This window comes from Coregonus clupeaformis, unplaced genomic scaffold (assembly GCF_020615455.1).
Source record: "Coregonus clupeaformis isolate EN_2021a unplaced genomic scaffold, ASM2061545v1 scaf0476, whole genome shotgun sequence".
NCBI lineage: Eukaryota > Metazoa > Chordata > Actinopteri > Salmoniformes > Salmonidae > Coregonus > Coregonus clupeaformis.
In genome coordinates, this window is record NW_025533931.1 from 116,756 (window position 1) to 140,332 (window position 23,577).

Here is a 23,577-nt window from a genome sequence, read left to right on the forward strand (position 1 = left end):
TGTATTTTTTCTAAATGGAAGAAAGTTTAGTAATCGGGGAGGTTGTATTTTTTTCTGAATGGAAGAAAGGGCTTGATTGGGGAGGTTGTATTTTTTCTAAATGGAAGAAAGGTTAGTAATTTGGGAGGTTGTATTTTTTTTTAATGGAAGAAAGGGTTAGTGATTGGGGAGGTTGTATTTTTTCTAAATGGAAGAAAGGGCTTTAGTGATTGGGGAGGTTGTATTTTTTCAATATGGAAGAAAGGGTTAGTAATTGGGGAGGTTGTATTTTTCTTAATGGAAGAAAGGGTTAGTAATTGGGGAGGTTGTATTTTTTTAATCATGGCTGAAGCACAAAAGAGGGTTTCATATTCTTATTGGAAATCAGATGAACTATAATGTCCATGCCTCTATGAAAGATCCTCACAGGATCATTTAATAAGATCAGATGGGACATCTTATATGAATGACTGAAATACAGTACTTTAACTTTGGGTTGTCCCTCATAAAATCGTGAAAGGTACTTTATTATACCAGGACTCTGCAAGCCAAACCATAAACAATGGACACAACAGATAGTTTGAAATGAGACAGGGTTAGGGTTAGGCTCCCTGTCGCTGTGTCTACTTTCATTGAAATAATAGGAAAGGGGGATACCTAGTCAACTGAATGCATTCAACTGAAATGTGGCTTCCACATTTAAGCTATAAAGGTGAGAAATAATATAGAGATCGAAGGATTAGACATTTATGGTTTCGTGACCAAGATATCAACCTATGCAGACGATACCACCTTTCATCTCCATCCTCAAGCTGCCTCCATAAGTGCCCTCAACATAGATTTAGATTAATTTGACAATCTATCCGGTCTGAAACCAAATTATGATAAGTGGTCACTACTCAAACTGGGATCACTAAAGAACTCAAACTTTGTATTAGTGCGTAGTGTAGCAATCACATGGACAGACAGGGGGGTCAATGTTCTTGGATTACATACAGTATGTTTCAAAAGATACAGTGGGGAAAAAAGTATTTAGTTAGTCACCAATTGTGCAAGTTCTCCCACTTAAAAAGATGAGAGAGGCCTGTAATTTTCATCATAGGTACACGTCAACTATGACAGACAAATTGAGAAAAAAAATCCAGAAAATCACATTGTAGGACTTTTAATGAATTGATTTGCAAATTATGGTGGAAAATAAGTACGTGACAGCGTACATCTTTTAATGAGTACTTAAATACCAAAACGATACGTGAAGTCAAACGGTTCACCAACACAAACCTATACAGAACAAGATCCCACAATAAACAGTGCAAAACAGGCTGCCTAAGTATGGTTCCCAATCAGAGACAACGAGCTACAGCTGCCTCTGATTGGGAACCACCCTGGCCAACATAGATCTAAACGATCTAGAATGCACAACATAGAAAATATAACATAGAAGCTACACACCCTGGCTCAACATTTCAGAGTCCCCAGAGCCAGGGCGTGACACCACTCCATAATAAATAATGACACTTAACCTAGTTAAATAACTACAGCCACTCCATAATAAATGACCTTAGTTAACCTAGTTAAATAACCACAGTTAATGTCTCCACCTGACTGTCTTTGAGTAGGCATGTAGTGAGGGCTTCCCCTGACAGTTTGTTGGCAAGCCTATTTATAGCCAACGTGTGTTATTGTTTTAGGAAAAGGGGATCACTGCAGTACTCAGCAAGGGCTTCCCCTGTGCTGGCTGGCAGTAATTATTTATGAATAATTTACCCCATGTTCTAAATCAGTCTTCCAATAAGTAAAGTTTGATGGGTCTTTCCACCTCAAAAAGCAGAAGAAAGAGGATTGACACCCTTCGTCTCAGATTGAGATCATTTGGATTGACACCCTTCGTCTCAGATTGAGATAATTTGGATTGACACCCTTCGTCTCAGATTGAGATCATTTATGCAGTTAGAAACAGATGTGATTAGCACTCCTGAAACATTATTTGTTTAAATAAAATGTGATCTCTGAGAAAATAAGCTCACACATCACCCCAATCCCACTCCAACAACCAGTATTCGGTATCAGTTCTCTATGTCTGACAAGTAGTATGGAGCTGCTGCTTGGAGTATTGCTTCTTCATCCTTTGTAATGTATTCCCTCTGAATCTGGTGATGTTTTTTTTTTTCCTGTTCAGATAAATTAACCATTGATGTTAACCATAAATAAGTGTGAAAGTACCTGGTTCTGTTCCTACTACTGCCACCACACCCTTTTAGAGATTTTGCGCGTCTCTTGTGTTTATTAAATGGATCACAACATTTTCTTTGCAACTTTGGGAAGAAAACCAATAGCTTTTCCTTATGATGAAAATAAATTGTGTGGTCATTCTCACAATTCAAGCCAGTCCTCCTTGAATGCAATTCAGCTTGTCCTTCTCTTTGCAACCTAATGCTTCAACCCAACTCTAGTGAATAGTCCAACCACCCCCCAACCCCCCATTAACTTTGTTAACAGTATATCAGTGTCCCCCTCTACCCACTCCCTGCCCAGATCAAGTTTGGAGCTTAGAGAAACATGTCCCTCAAATACAACAACGAAGGTCACATATCATGCAAGATCTTTAAAATAACTGGTCATAAACTCTTAGTCTGCAGGGTGTGAATGTTCTCTCCACCCACAAACACGTAAATATCTTCTGTCTACTTAAATATCTAAACATTTGTTAAAGATTTTAAACATTAATTTAATATGGTTTCACCAGGATGGACTCACTCCATTACAGTATTTGAGTCCCAGTGGTATTTGATAATGTCATAATTCTTAGTAATAGCAACTATCATTTACATAAATTCAGTTAAATTATATTTATATTAATATTCCATTCCAAAGTCATGTAATGGAGTGTGGTGTTCCTGGAAGTTGGTGACGCTGGTGAGACAGATAGACACAGAGGTCTCTCCTCCAATCCATTTCCTTAACCAGAGCGGTCCATAATTAACTTGTGTTTGGTTGGCACTTTCAACCAGATATAAGGAGGCTGAGGCATCAGCATCCACAAGTCAGATACCTTCTTCCTCTGTGGTAAGACTGTCTCCATCTCCTCACATTTTTACGTTTGTCTCATATTTGTGCTCAGCATCTGCGACAGTAACTAACTGCACTGTTTAAATTGAGTTCTGCATTTTTTTTAGGTGTCTATTGTAAGATGTTACAATACGCAATCAAGTGGCTTTGATTTAAAATGTTGCTTAAAAACATGTGTATAACTTTAAATGTGTTTTACTTAAAATCTGTAACTTTCATTTACTTTCAAAAGTGGTCCTCCTAAATTGAGGGGGTGGTCTAGAATGTAACTGAGTTTTCAGGGGTATATATTTGAATTCTTGACATAATGTGTAGTAAAGTGAGTTGCCACTAGGAAAATTAAAGTTACCAGTTGCACCTATAGTTGAATTGGAAATGGGCGTAATGATTGTGTTGAATGATGCCATTCAAAATGTTTTCTAGCCCTTCGGGGGATAAATTATAAGGCTTTAGACTTGTGAATATTCACAACACCCTACTCTTTAACAGCGTCCTCCAAGAAGTACAAATTCATCTGTAGGAGGGGGAAAAGAAGGTGAGACATGGTTTTAGTCTTCACATAAAAAGTGACAAAAATGTTCTGTGAGAAATATCACTCACCTATCTGTTGACTGGTGACGAAGAACCACAGAGTCAATCATGTTCCTTTTTCTTATTTAATCTCTTTCCTAGTGATCCGTCACCATGAGTACGGACGCGGAGATGGCCATCTATGGCAAGGCTGCCATATACCTCCGTAAGCCTGAAAGGGAAAGGATTGAGGCTCAAACAGCACCCTTTGATTCAAAGAATTCCTGCTATGTGTCAGATGCCAAGGAGCTTTACCTTAAGGGTTTAATTACTGCCAGGGCCGATGGAAAGTGTACTGTGACAGTCACAAATCCTGACGGCACTAAGGAGGTAAGCCTGATTTTGAAAAGTGTTGAAGTTTGTGCAATTACTCTATTTCTTCAATAAAACCTTCAAAATGATAAAGAAAATATGCCATAAGGCAAACTTAAATTAGTAACAAAAGACAGATTAAGAAGCATTTCTTTGTTTTTTTGTAAACAGAATATAACCTTTAAACATAGCTACTATTTAAAAACGGCATGGTAATTTTTTATATTGACTAGTCAAAAATCACCATGTATATATCAGTGGGTGAAAACAAAGTAGTTGGATTGAACAGGGCTATGCATTTTTAAAAATATTGTACTTGTATTTAATGAGTAAAAAGCTTTCAGTCATGTCCAGTTTGATCTGCGTGTAATATAGATTTCTGACTGTTTCAGGAAGGAAAAGAGTTCAAAGACGCAGACATCTTCCAGATGAACCCCCCTAAGTACGATAAGATTGAGGACATGGCCATGATGACCTACCTGAATGAAGCCTCTGTGTTGTATAACCTCAAAGAGCGTTATGCAGCATGGATGATCTATGTAAGAAGCCTGCATAAACATACACACATACATGAACATAACAAACCCACACATACACTACTACACATCAATACATGGTAGAAACCAAAACATACCAATACAGCAGGTCTACATCAGCATACCAGAGTACACCCACGTCCTCACAGGAATCCAAGTAAATGTCAGTCAGATTTTGCTAATCCCCTAATTTAATTGAATCTCTTTCATCCAGACCTACTCTGGGCTCTTCTGTGCCACGGTGAACCCCTACAAGTGGCTCCCCGTGTACGACATGGAGGTTGTCAACGCCTACAGAGGGAAGAAGAGGATGGAGGCTCCACCCCATATCTTCTCCGTCTCTGACAACGCCTTTCAGTTCATGCAGATTGGTACGAGCTCTCACGGATGGATGAATGGATGGATGGATGGATGGATGGATGGATGGATGGATGGATGGATGGATGGATGAAAGTTAAAATATGCTTTAGAGAGGTATCTACTGTTTTTTAGTCTAGGTTAGAACAGTTTGCTGGGAATATCTGATTTCACTAGCCTTGAATGGAACATATTCCAAAATGAAATTCATGATGATGCTATTTGTATTTGTATTTATTATGGATCCCCATTAGTTCCTGCCAAGGCAGCAGCTACTCTTCCTGGGGTTTATTATGGATCCCCATTAGTTCCTGCCAAGGCAGCAGCTACTCTTCCTGGGGTTTATTATGGATCCCCATTAGTTCCTGCCAAGGCAGCAGCTACTCTTCCTGGGGTTTATTATGGATCCCCATTAGTTCCTGCCAAGGCAGCAGCTACTCTTCCTGGGGTCCAGTAACATTAAGGCAGTTATATACAATTACAAAAATTACATTATATTTCATAACACTTTTCACAACACATTAAGTGTACTATATTACGTATTGGATCACTAACAAATACAACTTTTACATTACCGTGTAGTTGACCAATAAAATGGTCTGATGGGGATGTGGACATACTCGGTATACATATCCCGAAATAAATTATCTCACTCCAATAAACTTTAATAGAAAGTTAGCAAAAATAGATAAGATCTTGCTACCATGGAAAGGAAAATACCTGTCTATTTGTGGAAAAATCCCCCTGATTAACTCCTTAGTCGTATCCCAGTTTACCTATTTGCTTATGGTCTTGCCTACACCAGCAACCTGTTATTTAAATTATATGAGCAAAAAATATTCCATTTAATTTGGAATGGCAAGCCAGACAAAATTAAAAGGTCCTATTTATATAATGAATATGAATTCGGAGGGCAGAAATGATTAAATATTAAAGCATTAGACCTCTCACTGAAGGCGTCAGTCATACAAAAGTTATACTTAAATTCGAACTGGTTCTCTAGCAAATTAGTAAGAATGTCTCACCCCATGTTCAAGAATGGCCTTTTCCCTTTATTCAGATTACAAACTCTCACTTTCGGTTATTTAAATACGAAATCATCTCCAAAATATATATATATTTAAAACAAGCCATAGAAAGTTGGTTGCAATTTCTGTTTAATCCACCAGAAAAGACAGAACAAATAATACAACAAATATTGTGGTTAAAGTCAAACATACTAATTGATTAAAACAAACATTATAAAAAATAAAATAAAAAATAGTATAATCTTTGTAAATGATATCATAAATAGGACTGGTGGAGTTATGTCACACATGCAGCAAAAATATATGGAAATGTCTGCTCCAACCAAAATTACAACCAACTAATTGCAGCATTACGGCAAAAATGGAAGAGGCAAGTGGAAGGGGGAAAAAGTAAGGAACTTGTCTGTTGGCCCTGCATTAAAGACCAAAATTGGTTAAAGAAAATTGTGATAAATAAAAATATATGGCAATTTCATTTCAGGACCAAATAATTGGCCGCTGTACCATATAGATTGCAAAATAGTTGGGAAGAGATTTCCGATATACCGATTCCATTGCACATGGTTTATGAACTGATACGCAAAATTACGCCGGATTCAAAACTTATAATTTTTCGATGTAAATTATTATACAAAATTCTTGCAACCAATAGAATTGTATATATATGGGGGATACAACCTTCCTAGCTCTGCAGATTTTGCTGCAAAGAGACAGAGTCATTAGATCATTTATTTTGGTACTGTCCATATGTAGCTTGTTTTTGGTCACAGGTCCAGGAATGACTGAAGAATTGCAACATTTACCGGGAGCTAACACTGCAGATAGCAATACTAGGTGATTTGAAAAGTCATAGTCACTCGATCAATAATAAAATAATAGTTTTAGCAAAAATGTTTACCTTTAATTTACAATATGTAGAAACTATGAGAATAGAAAGGTTTAGAACTTTTGTGAAGCATCACAGCACAGTTGAAAAATATGGCAAATAAAAATCCAGTATGGATGGTGTTACGAGATAGATGGGAGGGGTTGAGTAGAGCTGAAGGGTGGGACTAATAACAACAAGATAACAAATGTAAAATATACTGTGTCTGTAAAATGTATATAGGTTCAGAACTTTTGTGAAACAGCACAGTTAAAAAATATATGGCAAATCGAAATCAAACTGGATGGACATCAGAGATAGATGGGAGAGGGTAGAGGGTAGAACTAAAAACAAACAAAAATAGAATTATTGAAAATTAGATTGTGTCCGTAAAATGTATATAGTATGTATAAGATGGAAGTAGAAGCCTAAGTGTTGTTGTTCATTAGTTTACCCCAATTAGGGGAGGGGTAGTAGGGTTAGTGGAAAATAATAAAGGAACAAATATTTTTAAAAGATATGTGTGTATATATATATATATAAATATATTTACCCCCCAAAAATATGGGGGATTGGAAATGATGCAGACAATTACATTGATGGAAGCCACTCCCGTGTGGCACAGTGGTCTAAGGCACTGCATCGCAGTGCTAGCTGTGCCACTAGAGATCCTGGTTCGAATCCAAGCTCTGTGTAGCCGGCCGCGACCGGGAGACCCATGGGGCGGCACGCAATTGGCCCAGCATTGTCCAGGGTAGGGGAGGGAATGGCTGGCAGGGATGTAGCTCAGTTGGTAGAGGATGGCGTTTGCATCGCCAGGGTTGTGGGTTCGATTCCCACGGGGGGCCAGTATGAAAAATAAATAAAAATAATGTATGCACTCACTAACTGTAAGTCGCTCTGGATAAGAGTGTCTGCTAAATGACTAAAATGTAAATAATTAACAGAGAGTAGCAGCAGCGTAAAAGAGTGTGGTGGGGTCAATGCAGTCTCATGGCTTGGGGGTAGAAGCTGTTAAGGAGCCTTTTGGACCTAGACTTGGTGCTCCGGTACCGCTTGCCGTGCGGTAGCAGAGAGAACAGTCTATGACTAGAGTGGTTGTAGTCTTTGGCAATTTTTAGGGCCTTCATCTGACACTGCCTGGTATAGAGGTCCTGGATGGCAGGAATATTGGCCCCAGTGATGTACAGGCCTTACACACTACCCTCTGTAGTGCCTTGCGATCGGAGGCCGAGCAGTTGCCATACCAGGTGTAATGCAACCAGTTAGGATGCTCTTGGTGGTGCAGCTGTCAAAATTTGGGAGGAGCTAAGGACCCATGCCAAATCATTTCAGTCTCCTGAGGGGGAATAGGCGTTGTCGTGCCTTCTTCACAACTGTCTTGGTGGTAGTTTAAACAGATGGCTTGGTGCATTTACAAGCTGTCAATACTTCTCACAAATACAAGTAGTGATGAATTCAATCTCTACTCTACTTTGAGCCAGGGGAGATTGATGTTAGCTCTCCATGTACATTTAAGGGCCAGCCATGCTGCCCTCTTCTGGGCCAATTGTAAACTCTCTCTTTGTGACACTTGACCACATGACCGGACAGTATTTTAATTTGTATTTATTATGGATCCGCATTAGCTGCTGCCAAGAAGTCCAGATGCAACAAAACTAGGGCCTGTAGGACCTGCCTTGTTGATAGCATTGTTAAGAGGGCAGAGCAATGCTTTACTATGGACAGACCTCTCCCCATTTTAGCTACTGTTGCATCAATATGTTTTGACCATGACAGTTTACAATCCAATGTTACTCCAAGCAGTTTAGTCTCTTCAACTTGCTCAATTTCTACATTATTCATTACAAGATTTAGTTGAGTTTTAGGGTTTAGCAAATGACTTGTCCCAAATACAATGCTTTTAGTTTTAGAAAATATTTAGGACTAACATATTTCTTGCCACCCATTCTGAAACTAACTGCAGCTCTTTGTTAAGTGTTGCAGTCATTTCACTTGCTGTAGTAGCTGATGTGTATAGTGTTGCGTCATCAGAATACATAAACACACAGGCTTTACTCAGAGCCAGTGGCAGATCATTAGTAAAGATTGAAAAAGTAAGGGGCCTTGACAGCTGCCCTGGGGAATGCCTGGCTCTACCTGGATTATGTTTGAGAGACTTCCATTAAATAACACCCTCTGTGTTCTGTTAGACAGGTAACTCTCAATCCACAATATAGCAGAGAACGTAAAGCAATATGTTTTTCCAGCAGCAGATAATGTCAAAAGCTGCACTGAAGTCTAACAAAACAGCCCCCAAAATCGTTTTACTATACATTTCTCTAAGCCAATCATCTGGCATGTGGGTAAATGCAGTACCTGTTGCTATGTATTCAATAATGTACCCATAATGTTGCTTGAGTAAAATAATCAATATGTTTTTGGTTACAGATAATGAGAACCAGTCCGTCCTGATTACGTAAGTTGTTTACTAGAATTTCACTTGAGAAAGTATTTCTATCAGAACTTGGGTGTTATGACATTATGAATGGATTAGGACCAGTGCGTCCTGATTACTTGGGTGTTATGACATTATGAATGGATTAGGACCAGTGCGTCCTGATTAATTGGATGTTATGACATTATGAATGGATTAGGACCAGTGCGTCCTGATTACTTGGGTGTTATGACATTATGAATGGATTAGGACCAGTGCGTCCTGATTACTTGGGTGTTATGACATTATGAATGGATTAGGACCAGTGCGTCCTGATTACTTGGGTGTTATGACATTATGAATGGATTAGGACCAGTGCGTCCTGATTACTTGGGTGTTATGACATTATGAATGGATTAGGACCAGTGCGTCCTGATTAATTGGGTGTTATGACATTATGAATGGATTAGGCTACTCGTAATGCGAAGTCCATTAGTGGGAATATTTGTTAATAATTTACTTCTGGAAGAAAACAGATCAACAGTGTATTATCAATGAAACCCAATCTGACACTAAAACATGTGACTAAAACCCCTATGTCTGTGTCATATAAACCAGTGGAGAATCCGGTGCAGGAAAGACTGTCAACACCAAGCGTGTCATCCAGTACTTCGCCACCATTGCAGTGTCTGGTGGAGAAAAGAAAAAGGATGAGCCTGGCAAAATGCAGGTAGGTTGTGCTTGTGTTTCCATTTTAACACATTTCAGTCTGATGGGCTGTGTAAACTTTTTTTTCCAGCGGTGAATCCTGTCTCAAGAAAGTGTTCAAGCTATTAAGAAAAAACAAACTTTACCTCTTTACCAGTTTCCGAGCTACTTGTGTTTATCTCAATCAGGGCTCTCTTGAGGATCAGATCATTGCAGCCAACCCTCTGCTGGAGGCTTACGGTAATGCCAAGACAGTGAGGAACGACAACTCGTCTCGCTTTGTAAGTATGAAGGGCATACTGTGGAAGTTACCTTATATTGGAAACATTTATTTTAGTAGTTGTTAAATCAATATATGTCCAACAAACTGTAACATTTAAAGGGGTGTATCAAAATAGTTGACCTATTTCTAACCCCCATGCTCTACTATAGGGTAAATTCATCAGGATTCATTTCCAAGGAGGCAAACTGGCTAAAGCTGACATTGAGACCTGTGAGTTGGTTTGATTGTTTCTCAATGCTTTCCTAAATTCACACAGATCATTTTCTTGAGACCATATCATCAAATGTAATCTATCTCTCTCTCTCTCTCTCAGACCTGCTGGAGAAGTCCAGAGTGTCCTTCCAGCTGCCCGATGAGAGAGGCTACCACATATTTTTCCAAATGATGACAGGCCACAAACCTGAGATAGTTGGTATGGAAAAGTAGAGGTTCAGAGAAGATTATTCCCACCCCTACCTGTGGAATGAGTACATTCATGGTACCAAGGCATCTAGACAAAGATCTATCAAGTAATGCACTGTGAAGCACTAGTCCAGGAGCCTCAGTCCCCTCTTTTGATGCTATTTATTATATACTACATGTATCCTTGAGTCCATCTATTGAGTAAAGGAGGGAGAGATACTGTAAAGGTAGGACAGCACAATTCTAAGAGATTTAACTGACAGGCCGTTCTCCGCTGTCCACAGAAATGGCGCTAATCACCACCAACCCCTACGACTTCCCCATGTGCAGCCAGGGTCAGATTACTGTGGCCAGCATCAATGACAAGGAAGAGCTGGATGCCACAGACGTGAGTCATACAAAGGGTTAATCAAACTCTAGATATGGAATGGGTAGAACCACCATACACACTGAACGCAGTGAGCAATTTCGACTTGGTGGCAGTTGGGAATTTTCATGTATGTTTTAGTTTGATTCTAAATGCCTTGTGTCAGTTAGGCATGTGCCTTCCCACTTCACCTTGGGCCACATACATGGAAGACGTCCACAAGAGAGTGCCACTAAGTGCCCTGTGGAACTGTGTAAACCCATTTTGTGCTGCCATCTACTAGTGTGTTGGCCAAGAGTAATCATGTGGAACAGAGAAGCCAGTCAATTCCATTCATCCCATTTGTTCTGGAGTGAGCACAGAACTGTATCGTGATGTAACTGAGCAAATTACCATTGAGTTAATCACTTTTATACGTCCTCTCTAATGCCAGGATGCCATTGGAATCCTGGGCTTCACTAATGAGGAGAAGATGGGCATCTACAAGCTGACAGGAGCTGTATTGCACCATGGCAACTTGCACTTCAAGCAGAAGCAGCGTGAGGAGCAGGCCGAGCCAGACGGCACAGAGGGTGAGTCCCATTCATTGATATTCAATATGTAAAGCATTAGTCCCACTCATTGATATACAATATGTAAAGCATTAGTCCCATTCATTGATATACAATATCTAAAGCATTAGTCCCATTCATTGATATACAATATGTAAAACATTAGTCCCACTCATTGATATACAATATGTAAAGCATTAGTCCCACTCATTGATATACAATATGTAAACATGACTCCCATTCCCAGTCCCAAACATTGAAATAGAACACGTAAAACAGACAGTACCACATGAAAGTCAGGCAGGAGACCAAATTCCAACCTCCAGAAATGATTTGAAATGATGGATGTGGGTGAAAATCAAAACCTAACCCACAAAAAAGTGACATCAGAAACAAGCTGTTGTTGTTGGTTCTCTCTCCAGTGGCTGATAAAATCGGCTACCTACTGGGCCTGAACTCAGCTGAGATGTTGAAGGCTCTCTGCTACCCCAGAGTGAAGGTCGGCAACGAGTATGTGACCAAGGGACAGACTGTGCCTCAGGTAAGGTGGTAAATAACAGCATCATCTGAGCACAGGAATTATCTTAATTACGATCTTGTCTCATCGCTGCAACTCCCCAACGGGCTCGGGAGACGCGAATAGTAATGTGTTTCTCCCCAAGCTTTTATCACCTTATTACTAAACATGGTCAATATCTCATGCATTCATTTGAGCTATTATTATTGCAGGTTAATAACTCAGTCTCGGCCCTGGCCAAGTCCATCTATGAGAGGATGTTCTTGTGGATGGTTATCCGTATCAACCAGATGTTGGACACCAAGAATCCAAGGAAGTACTATATCGGTGTGCTCGACATTGCTGGGTTTGAGATTTTTGATGTGAGTATGAGACAATAACAAGACAATTAGTTATGATTGAGAGGGATTACAGCCTTGTATGATGAAATGATCCCTTTTGAAATTCCATCAACAGTACAACAGCATGGAGCAGCTGTGCATCAACTTCACCAATGAGAAACTGCAACAGTTTTTCAACCACACCATGTTCGTCCTGGAGCAAGAGGAGTACAAGAAGGAGGGAATAGTCTGGGCCTTCATTGACTTCGGCATGGACTTGGCTGCCTGCATTGAGCTTATTGAGAAGGTAAGCTGTCTGTGAAATTAAAATGGACCGCATCACCATAGCTCATAGGGAGCGCTTTGTGAGATATTATCACAGTGGTACAATACATCTGTCTGTTGCGAACTCGGTATGTTTCCCCTAAATGAATATAATCCTATAATAGTATGTTTGGTAAAGGAATACATGTGATTCTAAATGTAAATGTCACTAATTTGATATACATCTGTTTTCGTGAAGCCAATGGGCATCTTCTCCATCCTTGAAGAGGAGTGCATGTTCCCCAAGTCTTCAGACACTACATTCAAGAACAAGCTTTACGACCAGCATCTTGGCAAAAACCAGGCATTTGAGAAGCCCAAGCCTGCCAAAGGCAAGGCAGAGGCCCACTTCTCCCTGGTACACTACGCCGGTACTGTGGACTACAACATCACTGGCTGGCTGGACAAGAACAAGGACCCCCTGAATGATTCTGTTCTTCAGCTGTACGGGAAGTCCTCAGTGAAACTGTTGGCTACCCTGTATGTCGCTGCCCCACCTGAGGGTAAGACTAGCATCACATCAAAATATTTAATTAAGCAATACCCACTGGGCACACTTGGAAGTTGAAATGACGTGGTGTTCATTTGTAGACAAACTGCATATTGAATTGTTCTTGGTTGTCAACGCAAACAAATATCAACAGAGTATCTTCTGCTTGGATAGTTCCCTCTGTGCCACTGATTTCATCTGCCTTTACCTCCAGTTTGTCTTCAAATTAATCATTGATATGGTGGATTCACGTCTCCATCCAAACCAAAAATCCAATCAAACTTTAAATGCACTTTAAATAAAGTTTGATTTGATTTAGTCCTATTCTTTAACTTGATTCTTGGTTGAGATTGAGATGTCAATCCAACATATTAATTATTCATATTCAAATCAAATCAAATCCAATTGTATTTGTCACATGCGCCGAATACAACAGGTGTAGACCTTACAGTGAAATGCTTCCTTACAAGCCCTTAACCAACAATGCAGTTTAAAGAAAAATAAGAGTTAAGTAAAACATGGATAAGTACAAATATTTGGTTTAGTCATATTACTTAACTTCCATTTTTGGTTGAGATGGAGACGTGAATTGAACATCTTAATGATTAACTTGAAGATTACATTTGAAATCCACCAAAGCTTGAAACCCTAGGCCTATATTTATTATCTATTTTCAGTTGAACCCTGGGTAGAACCCTGGGTAGAATTTGAACCCTGGGTAGAATTTGAACCCTGGGTAGAATTTGAACCCTGGGTACAGTGGGGAAAAAAAGTATTTAGTCAGCCACCAATTGTGCAAGTTCTCCCACTTAAAAAGATGAGAGAGGCCTGTAATTTTCATCATAGGTACACGTCAACTATGACAGACAAATTGAGGAAAAAAATCCAGAAAATCCCATTGTAGGATTTTTTAATGAATTTATTTGCAAATTATGGTGGAAAATAAGTATTTGGTCACCTACAAACAAGCAAGATTTCTGGCTCTCACAGACCTGTAACTTCTTCTTTCAGAGGCTCCTCTGTCCTCCACTTGTTACCTGTATTAATGGCACCTGTTTGAACTTGTTATCAGTATAAAATACACCTGTCCACAACCTCAAACAGTCACACTCAAAACTTCACAATGGCCAAGACCAAAGAGCTGTCAAAGGACACCAAAAACAAAATTGTAGACCTGCACCAGGCTGGGAAGACTGAATCTGCAATAGGTAAGCAGCTTGGTTTGAAGAAATCAACTGTGGGAGCAATTATTAGGAAATGGAAGACATACAAGACCACTGATAATCTCCCTCGATCTGGGGCTCCACGCAAGATCTCACCCCGTGGGGTCAAAATGATCACAAGAACGGTGAGCAAAAATCCCAGAACCACACGGGGGGACCTAGTGAATGACCTGCAGAGAGCTGGGACCAAAGTAACAAAGCCAACCATCAGTAACACACTACGCCGCCAGGGACTCAAATCCTGCAGTGCGAGACGTGTCCCCCTGCTTAAACCAGTACATGTCCAGGCCCGTCTGAAGTGCATTTGGATGATCCAGAAGAGGATTGGGAGAATGTCATATGGTCAGATGAAACCAAAATATAACTTTTGGTAAAAACTCAACTCGTCATGTTTGGAGGACAAAGAATGCTGAGTTGCATCCAAAGAACACCATACCTACTGTGAAGCATGGGGGTGGAAACATCATGCTTTGGGGCTGTTTTTCTGCAAAGGGACCAGGACGACTGATCCGTGTAAAGGAAAGAATGAATGGGGCCATGTATCGTGAGATTTTGAGTGAAACCCTCCTTCCATCAGCAAGGGCATTGAAGATGAAACGTGGCTGGGTCTTTCAGCATGACAATGATCCCAAACACACCGCCCGGGCAACGGAGGAGTGGCTTCGTAAGAAGCATTTCAAGGTCCTGGAGTGGCCTAGCCAGTCTCCAGATCTCAACCCCATAGAAAATCTTTGGAGGGAGTTGAAAGTCTGTGTTGCCCAGCGACAGCCCCAAAACATCACTGCTCTAGAGGAGATCTGCATGGAGGAATGGGACAAAATACCAGCAACAGTGTGTGAAAACCTTGTGAAGACTTACAGAAAACGTTTGACCTGTGTCATTGCCAACAAAGGGTATATAACAAAGTATTGAGAAACTTTTGTTATTGATCAAATACTTATTTTCCACCATCATATGCCAATAAATTCATAAAAAATCCTACAATGTGGTTTTCTGGATTTTTTTCCTAATTTTGTCTGTCATAGTTGACGTGTACCTATGATGAAAATTACAGGCCTCTCTCATCTTTTTAAGTGGGAGAACTTGCACAATTGGTGGCTGACTAAATACTTTTTTTCCCCACTGTAGATGACTTCCCTAATGTTATATAGGCCTAAGTAGCATCATTGATGATATATGACTTATAAAGTATTGTTACATTTAATTTTCTCTGTTAAACCTACCCTTTCGAATTGTTTTTGATAGCAACAGTTCATATATTTAGTTATTAAGAGAAAGCTCAATCATCATTCTCCTGATAGCACGTTGGTAACAGTCTGTAACAAATATGAAAGCCAAGCAGGGCTTGGTTAAAACCCTGGACGGGGAACCAAAGGGTAGCTGTAGATAGATCAACTCTCCAGTAGGAGGTGCTGCCCAGCCTACTGTTTTTTTCTGATAGAGGATATAACGTTGTTTCAAAGGTACAAATTCAACATATTTTATACAAGGTTTTTCTATGTTGAAATTGGTTACAATGATGACATAGTCCTGTGTATGAAATTTCACCTTCAAAACAATAGTTGATTACTTTTTCAAATCCAGTGTATTTTCCACGTAGATTCCACGTCACAATACATTGACAAATTACGTTGAAACAACATCGCTTTAACCCGTTTGTGCCCAGTGGGTAGTTACAACTCAGACCCACATTTTCTTTAAAGTCTTTGAATGTATCACATTTCTCAGTGTTATTCCCTGGGTTCATTTACTCATACCCAGGGTGTTATTTTACATCTCATTGGCAACATTTGCATTAAGATAAATGTGAAGTTAACCCGAGATTGTTTAGTTTATAATGATCTCTTACTTTTCCCCATTTGAACAGATACAAGCAAGAAAGGGGGCAAGAAGAAGGGTGGTTCCATGCAGACTGTATCCTCCCAGTTCAGGGTGAGCTTTTGACATGTGTATTTTCAGTCCTTCAAAAGGTGCATTGATTATCATAAATTACTAATGAAAACATGGTTTGTAACCCTCTAACAGGAGAACTTGGGCAAGCTGATGACCAACTTGAGGAGCACTCATCCTCACTTTGTGCGCTGCCTGATCCCCAACGAGTCAAAGACTCCAGGTACAAGAAATATTGAGTTAAATACTATATGTTATCAGTAATCCTAACGAGCACAATCTTGAAGCAGTTTCTGAGTATTAAAAGAGACTTGGTTTGTTTTTCCAGGTCTGATGGAGAACTTCCTGGTTATCCACCAGCTCAGGTGTAACGGTGTACTGGAGGGTATCAGGATCTGCAGGAAGGGCTTCCCCAGCAGAATCATCTACGCTGACTTCAAGCAGAGGTACACACACACATTCACATTACATTTACATTTGTGTCATTTAGCAGATGCTGTTGTCCAGCAGCATAACACCCTGCTTCCCACTGCTGGCTTGCCTCTGAAGCTAAGCAGGGTTGGTCCTGGATGGGAGACCAGATGCTGCTGGAAGTGGTGTTGGAAGGCCAGTAGAGGGCGCTCTTCCCTCTGCTCTGAGGAGATCCCAATGCGCCAGGGCAGTTAAACGGGTGTCCTGACTCTCTGTGGACATTCAAAATCCCATGGCATGTAACGTAAGAGCGCGGGTGTTATTAACCCCGGTCTCCTGGCTTCATCTCCAATCTGACCACCTAATCATCCCGTTTCCAATTGGTTCATTCCTCTCCCCTGTAACTATTCCCCAGGTTGTTGCTGGAAATGAGAATGTGTTCTCAGTCAACTGACCTGATAAAAAATATATCCTTTTCGTACTGGTCCCCCGCACGCACACACAAAACCACGGAAAATATCTACTCTAAAGGTTTTCCCTGCATCAGAATATGCTTTCCTTTAACGTAATATAACCAACCTATTGCAACTTGACATATGTTAAACATGTCTCCTCATTCAGGTATAAAGTACTGAATGCCAGTGTCATCCCCGAAGGCCAGTTCATGGACAACAAGAAGGCTTCTGAGAAGCTGCTTGGGTCCATTGATGTGAATCACGAGGATTACAAGTTTGGACACACCAAGGTCAGTCAAATACCCCCAGCAAAAGCTGACAACAAAACACAACTTCAATTATCATTTAAACCCTTACCACTCAAAATCTCTCCAGTTGATCAATCCAGTTGATCTCTCCAGTTGATCTCTCCAGTTGATCTCTCCAGTTGATCTATCCAGTTGATCTGGAAGTTGATCTATCCAGTTGATCTCTCCAGTTGATCTCTCCAGTTGATCTCTCCAGTTGATCTCTCCAGTTGATCTCTCCAGTTGATCTATCCAGTTGATCTCTCCAGTTGATCTCTCCAGTTGATCTCTCCAGTTGATCTGGAAGTTGATCTATCCAGTTGATCTATCCAGTTGATCTCTCCACCCTGTTAGTCTTTCTTCTTCATGAAGCTAATATAAGAAGGTGGAGAAACATTGTACTGTTGTTTTCTTCAAGTAAAGAAGAGATGAATTAACCTGTGCATTGTGTTACAGTGGTATGGCTGCAGTTATCTGTATCGGTTTACATTTTTCATCTACAACTGTACAATACAAATCAAATCAAATGTTATTGGTCATATACACATATTTAGCAGAAGTTATTGCGGGTGTAGCGAAATGCTTGTGTTCCTAGCTCCAACAGTGCAGTAGTATCTAACAATACACAACAATACACACTAATCTAAAAGTAAAAGAATGGAATTAAGACATTTATAAATATTAGATTGAGCAATGTTGGAGTGGCATTGACTAAAATACAGTAGAATATAATACAGTGTATATATATATATATATATATATATATATATATATATATATGAGATGAGTAAAGCAGTATGTAAACATTATTAAAGTGACTAGTGTTCCATTATTAAAGTGGCCAGTGATTCCATGTCTATGTACATAGGGCAGCAGCCTCTAAGGTGCAGGGTTGAGTAACCAGGGAGGAGGTATTTAACATGATGGTAGATGTAACCAGGTGGTAGCCGGCTAGTGATGGCTATTTAACAGTCTGATGGCCTTGAGAGTAACAGGTGGTAGCGGCTAGTGATGGCTATTAACAGTCGATGGAAAAGTGATGGCTATTTAACAGTCTGATGGCCTTGAGATTAACCAGTGGTAGCCGGAGCCGGCAGTGAGGCTTTAACGTAGCTTGAGATGTAACCAGGTGGTAGCCGGCTAGTGATGGCTATTTAACAGTCTGATGGCCTTGAGATATACCTTACAACTTATGAACACACTATCCCATGGTCTGTTTGTGGTGTTGTTCCTCTCTTTTGATTTAAACTTTCTATCTGCCACCATCTGACTGGTTCCCTAATTGACCATGTTTACATGTGGCTCAGGTGTTCTTCAAAGCCGGTCTGCTGGGTGTCCTGGAGGAGATGAGAGATGAGAAGCTGGCCTCTCTGGTCGGCATGGTCCAGGCTCTCAGCCGTGGATTCCTCATGAGGAGAGAGTTCACCAAGATGATGGAGAGGAGGTGAGGAATAGCAGACATCTTGGCAAAGCTTCCTGTCAACCACCTGTATGTAATGAATTATGATTCCATACTGTATATGCTGTGAGTTGTTCACAATGAGAAAGTACGTCTTATAATGTTCTATTAAAGCTGCAGTTTAGGATTTGGCAAGCTGTTCAATTGTCATTTAAATGTGTTATATTTACCCATTGATTCTTGAAGAATATGAAATGCCTCATGAGCTTAGCATGACCTGTAAGTCCTTGAATATAGAGCGCTGTCTATGAATTTAAGAGAGGTTACCTTTCCCTTGCCGCCTTCCTCAGCTGTATACAGTTTTGTTGTTCTTCCTCTCGCAGAATGTAGCTTGTCAGTCACCATACCACTTTATCCTTTCTGTTGACCAGAGATGCCGTCTACTCCATCCAGTACAACATCCGCTCATTCATGAATGTAAAAACCTGGCCATGGATGAAGGTGTACTTCAAGATCAAGCCCCTACTGAAGAGTGCTGAGACTGAGAAGGAAATGGCCAACATGAAGGAGAACTATGAGAAGATGCAGACAGACCTGGCCAAGGCTCTGGCCAAGAAGAAGGAGTTGGAGGAGAAGATGGTGACCCTGCTGCAAGAGAAGAATGACCTGGCACTCCAAAACGCATCTGTGAGTGAGCAACAACCCTCATAAGAGTACATTTACACACACATGATACACACACAGAGACACATGCAAGCAGACAGACACACACACAGACACACACACACACACACACACTTTCACACTCTCCACATACACTGCTGCTACTCTGTTTATTACCTATCCTGATTGCCTAGTCACTTTTACCCCTACCTACATGTACATATTACCTCAACTACCAACACTGCTGCTACTCTGTTTATTATCTATCCTGATTGACTAGTCACTTTTACCCCTACCTACATGTACATATTACCTCAACTACCAACACTGCTGCTACTCTGTTTATTATCTATCCTGATTGACTAGTCACTTTTACCCCTACCTACATGTACATATTACCTCAACTACCAACACTGCTGCTACTCTGTTTATTATCTATCCTGATTGCTTAGTCACTTTTACCCCTACCTACATTTACATACTGTATTACATCAACTACCTGGTACCCCTGCACATTGACTCTGTACTGGTACTCCTTGTATATAGCCTCGTTATTGTTATTTATTGTGTTACTATTTTCTATTTGTCTTTGCTAATTTTCTTCTTAACTCTGCATTGTTGGGAAAGGGCTCGTAAGTTAGCATTTCACGGTAAAGTCTACACCTGTTGCTTTCGGCGTATATGACAAAAAACATTTGATTTGATGAACACAGGCGTACAGTGTGAAGTAGTGGTAACTGCTAAAATAAAGGAAACCCAAACATAACGTTTCTTAAAGGACCCCTCCAGAGGAAGTTGCCGCCACGACTTGGATGTAATTCCGATCCTAGTGCGGAAATGCTCGTTTAGTTTCACACTCCAAACTCCGACATATGACTCCTTATAAATATTGATTAATCGGGCGTGCACATCTCCACCTTCCTCCGAGTGCACAGCCCATATGGTTTCTGGCACAGCCCACACTCCGTTTAAACAAACCAAAAAAGCCAGGGTCAGGGTAGCTTTGCTAATTGCTACGGAGCACAGCACAGCTAGCTATGACAAGGCGGACGACCATCCACTCTCCTCCTCCGTCTTCTGCAACGGAACTGAATTATCAAGGATGAATACAGAGTTGTAGCTGTAATACTGGAGTGGAGTGCTGGTGAAGTTAGAGGCTAGTTAAGCCAGGTAGCTACTGGTAACTATTAGCAACTGTGGATAATTGGTTCAAGTATAAGAGTAATGTTACCTGTAACTATGTTAGCTAGCCACTATTCAGCTATTTTTCTGAAAACCTCATCTGAAGAGTAGAGATTAGGTAGTTAGTAACTAGCTAGCTAGCTAGCGACTGCACTCAAAATGTAGCTAGCATGTTAGCTACCTGGCTAGCTATTTAGCTAACTAAACAACAGCTGGAATAACCTAGCTGTAATGTTTACAAGAATCCCCACTAGCTGGCTACTAGACAACCAATATAACATTTGGCCCTAAAGCTTTTTGTAGGGAGCCAAGGAAAGCAAATCTTGCCTGTATCAGTGATGGACAGTAGCTAGAATGTGGACCAATATTTTTATAGCAATATAGCTAGCTACTAATACAATAGCCCAACGTCTTGCACATTGTTTTGATGAGCCGGTTAGAATAAGGCTGTCACTTGATCAACTCCATGTGGGGGTGCCTGATGATCTTCAGAATTTCCCAATACCTTTTGTAAAAGCTAAAAATCACAAATCAATATCACCAATCAATGATAAGCTAAAATCAACAGTGGATTAAATTGATAGACACCTCTAGCGCCCTTAACTAAACCCTCATTGGTGTGTGCCAATAAAATATTTTTTGTCTATTACAATTTTATGAGAAGCACAATATTTAATAACAAGAAAAACAGATTCTTACCTTCTACAACTTATAAACAGCTTTTTGTCTCCCCCTAAGGATGATCAGTCCCTCAGTTGGTGTCTAAAACAATTCTAGCAGCTACTTTAACCCTTCTATCAATGAGGTAACCTTAAGGATTCCTCCTAGAATTTACTTTAATATTTTAAGAATAAATAAAATATATAGGTATAATAAAAATAAAAACCTATCTTAAGCTAAAAAGCTACAGCAAATATCTTCTTCCAGCAGGCAACATGTTCTTCTAACAAGCTCAAAGAGAGTCCCAAAAATCTCCCAAAACTCCTGCCTCTTTTATACCCTACTCCTCATCTTCTGCTAACTCATCGTGGCTAACACCTGCCCCGATGGCGCATTCAGTGGTTGACACCTAATGTGGCCATTTCTCAAAAGGTGCTTTATCAGCACCAACTAGCCCCCACCTTTTTTCCTCACATAGTCAAGACGTGCGCCTTCACAGGATGCCCCCCTCCCTGCCTCCTCCTGGCTGCTCTGACCTGGGGATATCCAGGGCACCCTTAATATGCTTTATTAACATGACCTTTTAAAACATTAATTTTTAAACATTAACCTTTCTTACTCCAATCAATTTTAATCTCACTCCAACCTAACTTTTTGCTCCCATTACATCCTAAACGTTCAACATTTTAAACACTTGAACATTATAACAAACACAGTTCATTTTCACAGCAGCCATATAAAATCAGCATGATCACTTTGCTCACATCGGCTGTCTGTGACCAGGCAAAAAAACCTTTCCAAACCAAACCTTCATATCATGACTGCTAACCGCCACAAACAGACTACATCGTTGTCACATCATAGTCAACATAGCTACTAGAACTAACACGTTAGTAAACCTGCTACAATCATGCAGTACAGTGTACAGTCAGCAGCAAGCAGTTTAGCAGTTACATCAGTGGGCCCTGGTGGCAATAAATGAATAAAACCTTACCTTGACTTGGAAGAGTTCCAGTGTTGAATAATCATAGTTCGTACTATCCAAATAAAGTGTGACTGATTCTACAAGTGTCTAGAACTCTATTGCAGGGATGCGACACCATTCTTCCACGATAAATTCCATTTGGTGTTTTGTTGATGGTGGTGGAAAAAACTTTCTCAGGCACCACTCCAATCACACACACACACACACACACACACACACTTTAAACCCCCTATGCTCCTTTGAGTCACTGAGATCTTGTCTTCTAGCCATGGTAACCCTAACCCATTTCTATACATGACCCTAAGCATCATGGGAAATTAATTTCTTATTTAATTCAGGAACCACACCTGTGTGGAAGCACCTGCTTTCAATATGTTTCCTTTATTTTGGCTGTTACCTGTATGTGGCTAACTCACAAATTGTTATTGCTCATGTTTATATATACATACACATTTCATGAATTTATGTTGATTTGCTTTGCCCTCTTTGACAAATGTTAGTCTATATTTTCATACAGAAAGTGAGGACACAGATTTTTCTTCCTGTTCTGAAACCAGGAATCAGAGAATCTGAACGATGCTGAGGAAAGGTGCGAGGGGCTCATCAAGAGCAAGATCCAGCTGGAGGCCAAACTCAAAGAGACGACCGAGAGGCTGGAGGATGAGGAGGAGATGAATGCTGAGTTGACAGCCAAGAAGAGGAAGCTGGAGGATGAGTGCTCTGAGCTGAAGAAGGACATTGATGACCTGGAGCTCACCCTGGCCAAAGTGGAGAAGGAGAAGCACGCCACTGAAAACAAGGTCTCGTGTCTTACCATAGACAGTCTAACCAAACAATAATCCAAATAGTAATCAACTCAAGACATAGCTTAACAGAAATGGAATTCAAGTCGTATTCTGGGTGCAGGGAAAATTGTTGAATTTCAGTTGCGGGGTACTCCCCACATTCATTGCATATTCGGCTCCCCCTTGTTTATGACTTCCATCCAGCACACTGCCATCTAGTGTTGAATCAATAGTACAGCACTTGTTGATACATTTCTAATCTGAATGAAATGAATGCAATAGATTTCAAACTAAATCTCCCCTTTATGGTGAAGTGACCAAAGACACATTTTGTTGTGACCGTTTTCAGGTTAAAAACCTGACAGAGGAGATGGCATCTATGGATGAGAGTGTTGCCAAGCTGACCAAGGAGAAGAAAGCCCTCCAAGAGGCCCACCAGCAGACACTGGACGACCTGCAGGCAGAAGAAGACAAAGTCAACACTCTGACCAAAGCCAAGACCAAGATGGAACAGCAAGTGGATGACGTGAGTGGAGTTTGACA

The 23,577-nt window shown here is 40.4% G+C and overlaps 1 protein-coding gene across 1 annotated transcript in view; it reads left to right on the forward strand.

Moving 5' to 3' along the window:
* The first annotated feature begins 3,720 nt into the window (after nucleotides 1-3,720).
* The window catches only part of LOC121556012 (myosin heavy chain, fast skeletal muscle-like), a 41,255-nt gene continuing 21,398 nt past the window's right edge, over nucleotides 3,721-23,577 (forward strand). Inside the window, exons 1-22 of the mRNA XM_041869881.2 lie at nucleotides 3,721-3,948; nucleotides 4,323-4,469; nucleotides 4,681-4,837; nucleotides 9,147-9,174; nucleotides 9,751-9,862; nucleotides 10,029-10,121; nucleotides 10,273-10,333; nucleotides 10,437-10,535; nucleotides 10,810-10,913; nucleotides 11,326-11,464; nucleotides 11,866-11,984; nucleotides 12,173-12,322; nucleotides 12,417-12,587; nucleotides 12,804-13,107; nucleotides 16,185-16,249; nucleotides 16,343-16,430; nucleotides 16,536-16,653; nucleotides 17,240-17,363; nucleotides 18,668-18,804; nucleotides 19,191-19,446; nucleotides 22,807-23,049; nucleotides 23,384-23,560. Coding sequence (XP_041725815.2) covers nucleotides 3,733-3,948; nucleotides 4,323-4,469; nucleotides 4,681-4,837; nucleotides 9,147-9,174; nucleotides 9,751-9,862; nucleotides 10,029-10,121; nucleotides 10,273-10,333; nucleotides 10,437-10,535; nucleotides 10,810-10,913; nucleotides 11,326-11,464; nucleotides 11,866-11,984; nucleotides 12,173-12,322; nucleotides 12,417-12,587; nucleotides 12,804-13,107; nucleotides 16,185-16,249; nucleotides 16,343-16,430; nucleotides 16,536-16,653; nucleotides 17,240-17,363; nucleotides 18,668-18,804; nucleotides 19,191-19,446; nucleotides 22,807-23,049; nucleotides 23,384-23,560 — 3,108 coding nt within the window. The 5' untranslated portion in view covers nucleotides 3,721-3,732. The remainder of the gene's footprint in view (nucleotides 3,949-4,322; nucleotides 4,470-4,680; nucleotides 4,838-9,146; nucleotides 9,175-9,750; nucleotides 9,863-10,028; nucleotides 10,122-10,272; nucleotides 10,334-10,436; nucleotides 10,536-10,809; nucleotides 10,914-11,325; nucleotides 11,465-11,865; nucleotides 11,985-12,172; nucleotides 12,323-12,416; nucleotides 12,588-12,803; nucleotides 13,108-16,184; nucleotides 16,250-16,342; nucleotides 16,431-16,535; nucleotides 16,654-17,239; nucleotides 17,364-18,667; nucleotides 18,805-19,190; nucleotides 19,447-22,806; nucleotides 23,050-23,383; nucleotides 23,561-23,577) is intronic.